The sequence below is a fragment of the Lepus europaeus genome, chromosome X, assembly GCF_033115175.1.
Source record: "Lepus europaeus isolate LE1 chromosome X, mLepTim1.pri, whole genome shotgun sequence".
Lineage (NCBI taxonomy): Eukaryota > Metazoa > Chordata > Mammalia > Lagomorpha > Leporidae > Lepus > Lepus europaeus.
Genome location: NC_084850.1, coordinates 101,817,018 through 101,825,874, shown reverse-complemented (window position 1 = coordinate 101,825,874; position 8,857 = coordinate 101,817,018). Strand labels below are relative to the sequence as shown.

Sequence of the window (8,857 nt, the reverse complement as noted above, 5' to 3'; positions counted from 1 at the left end):
CTGCAAAGAGAGAAACCTAGAAGTGACGTGGTGCTAAACAGGAGAAATGAGGACCTGCAATGGCTGCTGGTGGTGACAGCCTACTCTGCACACTGTGTGGATTTGAGGCATCTGCTGGTTGAAGCAGACAGGCAGGGTATCTCTCCCCACCCTGCATCGTATGACTCCCACCCCTGCCCCAACATCTAGTTCTGATGCCAAGTATGGTGAACGTAAGCCCAAGTCATCCAAGACGCTGTAGGAGACAAAGTTAGCACAACGAACGGAACGGCGGGAGATGTGAGCCACAGGAGAGTCCCTTTCAGTCCTCCTCCAAGTCCTGCTCCAGGAGAAAATTGGCAGCCCACTCCTCATTCTTCTCACAAGCAAAATATGCTTCAACCACAAGCCCTTCAGGAAAGCCCAAAGCCTTTAACCTCTCTATAGCTGCCAATTCCTGGAGTGTTACTTCAACATAGCTGCCATCTGCTGTTGATGCTTCTTCGGTTGCCGCGCTGTCCACGCCTCCTCCTTCACTGCCAGCTTCTTCACGACCAGCTCGGCTGCTACCGGCTCGAGGGGGCTCGACCTCGGCCGCACTTGCCCTGTCTCCGGGGAGTCCCATTAAAAGATACTCCACGGCTCTGTGAGGGTTGTTGGAACTGGCTCTCAGGGCTGCAAGGACGTGCTCCCGTTCGTAGCCCATGGACACGATCTCGGCGACCACTGGCTTGGAAGACGGACGTGTCAGCAGCGCCCTTGCTGCCTGCTCAGACGGCTGGGCCCCAGAGGAGGGTCCCGCGATGGCATCATCTGGTGTAGGGCTTGGAGCCCCTGGCGGGCCTGCCGACTGCCCTGCAGCTGGATGTGAGGCAGGTGCGCCAGCAGGTGCACCCGTGGAAGTGGCAGGCGTGGACGTGGCAGGCGCGGACATGGCGGGCGCGGAGAGCAAGGCAGGGCCGCGCGATGGGGCCCCAGCACCAGCTGATGCTGCGCGGGCAGGGGGCCCGGCCGTGGTGGCAGGCTGGGACTGCCGAGCTGTGGCTGTGGCTGTGGTCGCCGCCTTGGGTCTGGCCACCAGGACCGTCACAGCGTGGTGCTCGGGGATCTGACAGTCTCTGAGCACAGCGTCATCCTGCAGGACGCGGCCCGCATACAGGAGCTGCTGCCCCGCTACCGGAAAGGCCTCTCTGCCCTGCTCGGCTTCAATTTTCTCCTTGAGGGCCCTCACCGTCTGGCCGGGGTCAATGTCGATGTGGAAGGTGAGCTGCGGCCCGGCCTGGAGGGTGAGGCGCATGGCGCCGCCGCGCAGGGCCGCGGCCTGGTCGGCTGCCCGGGCTGGGGCGCGTGCTGGCCGCCCGGCGGGCGGGCGGGCGGGCGTGAGGCCTGGGGGGCGGGGACCGCCGCACTCCTCACTCTGCCTTTGGCTCTGGCTCTTGGGACCCTGCGGGTGCGGGTCCCAACGGCCCTGGCCGGCGAGCTCTGCCCGCGGTGGCCTTCTCTCGTGAGCCCTGGCCTCCGCAGCGCCCGGGCCCCTGGGCTCAAGATGGCCGCCGTGGCTCCGCCAGCCCCCCCCCCCCCCAGGAGTACCCGTTGCTCCCCGCGTGACGGTGGCCGAGAGGGGCCCTCCCACGCCCGCACGTTCCTTCGCCACCCGTTCGCGGTGCACGGCCTCGCCCGTCCATGCACTCGGAGCGGAGCTCCCGGCTCCTCTGTCTCGGCTTCTGGTGCTTCGCAGCGTCTTTTCCATCCCTTTGGGAGACTGCTCCCCGTTCTAGAACTTTCTCCGTTCGCTAACTCTGTACTAAGCTCTTGAACAGGTGTATATCTCTGTGTTATTCATTTTCTGCTTCCTACAGATGTGCTCTTTGTTACCCGTCATGAAGGGAGGATGGTTGCCGGAGCGAGTCTCATAGCTTCCTCTCCCCAGCTTAGTACAGAAATGAAAAGCCAGGAATCTATTTGCAAAGAGGCAGAAACTTTGTGGCATTGACCAGCGATCGAGAACGTGTCTGGTGCTTCAGAAGACCAGGTGGCACGCCCCAGCAGCACACTGGCTTTGAGGAAGTGTCCTCCGATTTTAAGGCAGCACTATATGTTAATTGAGTTATGCTATTGGGGGTGCCCATTGGACAGGGGGTTTCACATACTGTGCTGTTTTGCTTGGGGCTCAAGGAGCTGGCAGGGTTCTCCTGGAGACCGTCTGTCTCCATAGGGGTCAGCCCCCTCCACTGCTAGCTCTGGGTGGAAGAGCGCAACTCTATGGAAGGCATGGTTTAAACTGCAAGGTCACACAAAATAGCCAGGGTCTCTTGGAGCTGATCCAACTCTCCCCAGGTTCTCATCCCCTTCCCCTGCCAGCTCTGACTAAAGATTGCACCCACCCTGAAGGTGTGATTTAAATCTGCAAGGTCACACATGCAGCACAGGAAGCTGTTAGTAGAGGAAATGCCAGTTTCCTGGAGAGAGTCTTTCCAGCCACAACTGGCAGCCTGCTTGTGCAGGACATTCTACCTGTGTCTGAAGGGGCCGCCAGACTCCCAGGCCCACTGGCTTGCCTCAAATCCCGTCCTTTATAGTACACACCCTACTACCCTGCGGACTTGGGGCATTGATGTCACTCTGGCTACCCCTTGCTGACTTCAGTGGGGGGTCATCTTCTTAAGGGCCCATAGGTTTTGGAAGGTCAGGGTAGTGGTTCCCTGCAGGTTGCTGTGTTAGAATCCAGTCTCCATACAGGGTTTCATCTGAAGGGCCATTTGCTTCTTGATGGATTTTAACCTTTGAGAGACAAATTTGACAGGCCAGTTAAAGATACATGGGCCAAACATTAGACTAAGTAGTAGCAAACAGAATGGGCTCAGCAGAGAAAGTAGCCATGCTGTGGATGCTAACCAAGATTTTAGTTGTTCCCAATCTTGACCTGTCAGGTGGGTTTTACTGAGAAGCTTTTTAACCACACTGCTTTTTGTAGGATGAGATCTGTTCGTGTGTCTACAGCTCCTGAGGTGTTGACCTAGAAGCAAGAAGAGGTGTTTGCTACGGCTATACTCGTCCCTATTGGGCTAGCATGTCTGTGGTCTAGGACCATCTGGGCTGGTGAGTTTAGAGAACTTTGTAAATCTCTAAAACTGAAGCCAACTTCTTGGGCTATGTCTCCCACAGTAGTGGTGATGTTTGAGACCGGCAGGTGAGTACTATCCACTCCATACGTCAGCCCAGTCAAGGATGCTGCCAGGGCAGTCACACCCAGTGTGATCGGGGTCACTGATTCTCTTTTGACTCTGATTTTAGCGTTAGTTTTTGAGAGGGCCTGGTAAGTCTCTTCAATTACTGTTTGGTTTAGAAAGAAGATGATCTCTGAGTTTGGTATCAATTGGTCCAGTGCCCAACATCCTAGGGGTGTAGACATCTTACACCCCATGTCTTTTTAGATAAATTATCGTAGCCCATAAAGAGCATTCCTCTTGGGAGGCAGAGGAATTTGTACTGCTTCGGGCCCACGTTCCGGAGTCTTGGATCATCGGTGATGTTAAGGAGGTCAGTAATCTTATTGTTAAGAATCATATTCCCTCCTTCCTCTACGGTGCTTCTAAGGAATTGATGTTTCTTTGTATGAGTGTGGGTTACATTATCTCTGCCCTGAACACTCTGGAACATTTTAAGTGCTGTTTTGCAAGTTAGAGCAGCTGTAGTTTTATTTTCAGAGATTTTTTTGCAGTTGATGGGTCAAAGATAGAAGGATAGCAATATAGCCCTCCCATATCTACGCAGGAAGTTAGTTCCCCTTCCGATGAGAGCTGGTCTGTGGGGTTAAGGAAGGACAATTTTTGTTTGGTAACCATCGGGGCAGGTCCATTCCAAGGTTGCTCTTTAAACCACCGGGGCTCATTCGCAGTTTGTAGGGAGGAATAGCATATCTAGCAGTTGCTTATGTTAGTAGTTATACTTGCTACATGAACGAGGGAGTTAGGCTCGATCCTGCCTGTTTGGAGAGAGCCAGTGGCTGTGTGTATCAGTATGATACAGGAGACAGAGGCGATGGTAAGCAGGTGTGTCTTCCCACGAGTGCCCCTAGCAATCCCGTCAGGGATGTAAAGCAAGAGCCAAGACCAGATTTGGAGGGCATCCCCAGTCCTTTGGGGGTGGTTTCACTAGGCCAAGAAATAAAAGTATAAAGAGTACTATCACCAGCACCTAGGAGAGAGAGAAGAATTGCATGGGGTGGCTAGTCAAGGTACTTATCACTCAGGTGTCTTTTTGAAGAGTAGCTTTAGGCCTTCCAGCGATTTACAGGTGTAGGTGGACTCCAGAGGGTCTAGCTGGTCTAAGGTCTCTGGTACTGGTGTGGTCTCAGTAGCTGTCCCCCCCCCCTTTTTTTTTCCTCTGGAATGGTATATCCAGGTGTCTATCCCAGAGATCTTAATAGTGGAGGGGATGGATAGGATGACAGGGAAGGGCCCTTCCTAAAATGGCTTATGAGTCCCCTTCTCTAATGCCCTTATCAAGACTAGATCTACAGGGAGGAAGAGGGGCTTTCCTTCTCCTGGAGGGGAGCCCTTGTGTAACTCACATATGCCCACTAAAATGCTGACAGATGAGTGACATAGTCAGTTATCCATTGGGCCTCTTCATCTACAACTATGGTATTAGTGAGAAAAGGTAAAGTTTTTTTTTTTTTGTTTTTTTTTTAAAGAGGATGAGGCCTAGGCTTCCGGGGGTGTTGCGAACCCATATTATGGCTAGATTTAGAAGCTGCCACCAGGGGGCTTGTACCTCCTGAGTTAATTTTAAAACATGTCTCTTTAGAATACCACTGGCCTTTTCAACTTTTCCTGAGGACTGAGGGTTCCAGGCACAGTTGTATATTTTTTTTTTCACTTAGAAATATACCTTTATTTGTGCACATGGAGACAGGGCCAGCCTCTCTAAAGCATTAGTCCTTGGGCAAAGGTGTCTTGGGGGGCGATGGGAGGTCCTGGGTCATGGCTTCCACGTACCATGTGGGCAAGAAGGCATAGGGTGCATCTTGGTGTACAGACACGGTGACTGTGCCCCCAGGCTCCCAGGATTAGAGGTGGACGAGCCTGGGGTCATCCTGGATGACTGTGCTCTGGGCAAAGCCAAGGGAGGCAGCACAGAAGTTCATGCACACAGAGGGGTTCCAGCCGTCACGGTCGTTCCTGACGTACTCAAACATCTCCATAGTAGGGAAGGTCTTGAGGGAACAGACGACACCCTCCGGGTTCCGGAAGCCGGCAACAACACTGGGGACCCCTGGGAGGAACGACTGAGCCCACCATTTCAGAAGCTTGTGTCTGTAGAAGCTCCTCCACTGGCCAAGGCTATGCATCTCCTTGGAGGTCTTAAACTCCACGTAGCAGGCCAGGGGCTGTGTGGATGAGGCCTGGGGGTCCGTGCAGTCCACCTCCCCGGAGAAGAGCAGAGGGTGGTTTCCCAGACAGCTGCGTAGCACAGAGCAGAAGGCCACGTTGGTGTTAACCTCCCCAGAGGGGTCTGGGGAGCCTCCAGGTTTGTCTGCACACATGTACTGCTCAAACTTGTACCCCATGTACATGAGCTCCCGGAGGAGGGGTGGCCGAGTAAGCCGCTGAGCGCGAGCAGCTGGCGTCTCCACCTCACTCAGGTACAGTGTCCCCTGGAACCGGGAAGCTGCTAGCTGCCAGCCTTCTTGCCGCTCATACGGTGTCGTCAGCAGTTTTGTCAGGTGCCCCCGCCACGTCACTATAGCCCCTGCTAGCCAGCCTGGACCCCCCTCCAGCTTGTCTCTGTGTTCCAGGAGCCAGCGTAGCAAGTGGTCCAGTCCCTCGCGGATCTCCTCATCCCGAGGCTAGTATCGATCAGGGTACCCATCTCTGAGGTCAAAGTCAGGGCCTGGACCATTGGTGGGCGGGGGGCTGTAGTAGCGCAGTGCGCGGGCATCTCCGTGGTGCTGGCGTTGTGCATCCAGGGAGAAGCAGCCCAGCTGGGAAGGGCTCCGGTAGAAAGGGAAGGGCCCAGAGTAGAGGGTGGGGTCTGTGGGCAGTGAGAGCGCTGGGCTGGGGAGTTTGTTCCGAGGCTCAGCTACTTCTGTCTTCTCGGCTCCTCTCTTGGTCCCTCTCCGCTCCATGGAGTTCTGGGGTGGGAGGACAAGTTTCCATTTTACAGAGGAGGCCTCAAAGCCCTCCAAACTTGATTTCAACCTCCGCCGAACTATGATGTCAGGGCAGGCATAACAAAAATCAAAAAGGGACGGGAAGAGCACAGTTGTATATTAAAGTCAATTCCTAAAGCCTGGATGATTCCCTGGGTGACCTCTGATTTAAAGGCTGAGCCATTGTCACTCCATACGGAGTGAGGAATCACAAAACATGGAATAATCAATAATTTAGTAAAATTCTTATTATTTTAGTCACCTTTTTACATTACAAGCAAATGCCTCAACCCATCCTGAGAAGGTATCAACCAAGGCCAGCATCATTTTGTGTTTCTTTTTTTTTTTTTGACAGACAGAGTGGACAGTGAGAGAGAGAGAGACAGAGAGAAAGGTCTTCCTTTACCATTGGTTCACCCTCCAGTAGCCACCATGGCTGGCGCACTACAGCTGGTGCACTGCGCTGATCCAAAACCAGGAGCCAGGTGCTTCTCCTGGTCTCCCATGGGGTGCAGGGCCCAAGCACTTGGGCCATCCTCCATTGCCCTCCCGGGCCACAGCAGAGAGCTGGGCTGGAAGAGGGACAACTGGGACAGAATCCAGTGCCCCAACCGGGACTAGAACCCGGTGTGCCGGCGCCGCAGGTGGAGGATTAGCCTATTGAGCCGTGGCGCCAGCTCATTTTGTGTTTCTTAGTTCCCTGCGTGTGGGTGAAGTCCTTCTGCCAATCCTCAGCTAGATAAGTGCCCTTTTGTTGTTTTCCTTGGGGGAGGGCACTAGCCTGTTTTTAGTGTTGAATCACAAGCAGATCTCATATCCCTGTATCACCCGTTTGACTGTCTATGATAACTTTTTTCCTGTAAACAGGCGCTAAACCAGAGCCAGGGTGTTGTTTCTTCCCAGATGATGCATCTGGTGGAGGGTTTTTAGGACCTTCCACTGGACACTTCGTGGCAACCAGAGTGGTCCATCCTGGGTAATCTACCAACCTTGATGGTCAAGACTGCATCCTGCCTCTTACCCCTGTAAGTTTTCTGAGTGTAAGAGGGCCTTTCATGTGGTAATAAAGCTTCTTCCCATAAAACCATGGCCTCAGAGATTTGTGAAATGGCAGCCTGCTGGGTTTGCCTTATCTGCCAGTGTGTTTCCTTTTGAAACAGAGCCCATATCCCGTTGATGTCCTTTGCAGTGCATCACAGTGACCCTGGGTGACAGAAGGATTGCCTCAAGTAAATTGAGGGTTTCAATCCTCTATTGGTTGGGGATCCCCCTGAGATTAGAAGTCCCCTCTCTTTCCAAAGTGCTGCATGAACATGCAAGTTAAGGAAAGCTAATTAGAGTCAGTATAAATATTGACTGACTTGCCTTTTGATCATCTTAGGGTGGCTGTTAGAGCAATAGGTTCTGCTAGCTAAGCATGATGGAAGTGGGAAGTATATGGCTTCTATCACTTTTAATTCTGAGGTGACAGCATACCTGGCATATCAGATCTCCTCCTAAACCAGTAAACTGCCATCAGTAAACAACTCCCAGTCTCGGTCAAGAATGGGTTTATCTGTCAGATCAGGACGAGGAGTCCCATGCTCTGGTAGGGTCTCCTCACTTGAATGGAGGTTTTTTCCCATTTTTTTTCCAGGAAGAAAATAGCCAGGTTTAAAGCAGGGAACTTTTTAAAGCATATTTCGGTCCCTTCCGTGAGTGAAGCTTGGTATCTAAGGATGTGATTATCTGACAGCCAGAGATGTCCCCTTCTATCTAGAATACTCCTGAGGTCCTGTGGGGACAAACAATGAGGGGTCTTTCCAGAGTGAATTTTTGAGCCTCTGGGATTAAGAGTTCCACAGCTGCCAGGGCTTTCAAGCAGGCTGGCCATCCCTTAGCTACTGGGTCTAATTGCTTACTTAGATATGCGACTGGCTGGGTGCTCCCTCCCCGGTTCTGAGTTAGGACTCCCAGGACAACTCCCCTTTTTTCGTAGGCATATTAATCAAAGCTTTCTTGTGTGGGGAGATCTGGTGCTGGGGCTCTGCTTAAAGCCTGTTTTAATTGATTAAAAGCTTGTTTTTCCTCTGGAGGCCATTCAGGGAGCTTAGCATTTCCTTGGGCCTCTTGAAGAACTTGTAGAGGGATCTAGCTAACACTGCATACCTTGGGATCCAAATCGGACAATAACCTGTGGCCCCAAGAAATCCTTGTAGTTGGGGAGAGCGGCAAGATGGCGGAATAGGAAGGGAGCACATTGATAGTTCGTCAAGACACACGTTAATATAAGTGGAGATACTGCAGGGTCAAAGAAGAGTAGGGGAAGAAACAGCAGAGGAAACTCTTCCAGAACTAGTGATTCACAGTGGACCTGCGTGGAGAGCGTGGAAGCCCAAGTTCGGGACACCAGCGGCAGACTCAACGCACCAGCGCTGGAACGCAAGGTGAGCCGAACCTCCATAGCCCTAGACACCAGCGGGCAAGCGGAAAGAGGAGACTAGAGGGAACGAGGCTTGAAACTCCGTGGGGAAAAATTCACCAGGCTAACTAGAAGAGAGAGAGGAAAAAAAAAAGTGACCGATATGGACACGAGTTTCTCTCTCTCCGCTCACCTCTCAAAGGCGAGCAAGACAAAGAGCAGGCACCATTTTGGACATACGTCATAAGCAGGGCGACCTCAGGTCTGCACCGGCCCTGAGCCTAGCAGAAACACCTGACTCTGGGGGGAGGGGTGAAATAACA

The 8,857-nt window shown here is 52.9% G+C and overlaps 1 protein-coding gene and 1 pseudogene across 1 annotated transcript; both read right to left on the bottom strand.

Annotated features, from left to right (window-relative positions):
• Window positions 1-301: 301 nt before the first annotated feature.
• Window positions 302-1,276, bottom strand: LOC133752809 (UV excision repair protein RAD23 homolog B-like). Its single transcript, XM_062183115.1, has one exon. The coding sequence runs from the start codon at window positions 1,274-1,276 to the stop codon at window positions 302-304; it is 975 nt and encodes a 324-aa protein (XP_062039099.1).
• Window positions 1,277-4,865: 3,589 nt separating this feature from the next.
• Window positions 4,866-6,171, bottom strand: LOC133753297 (decapping and exoribonuclease protein-like; annotated as a pseudogene).
• Window positions 6,172-8,857: the final 2,686 nt, after the last annotated feature.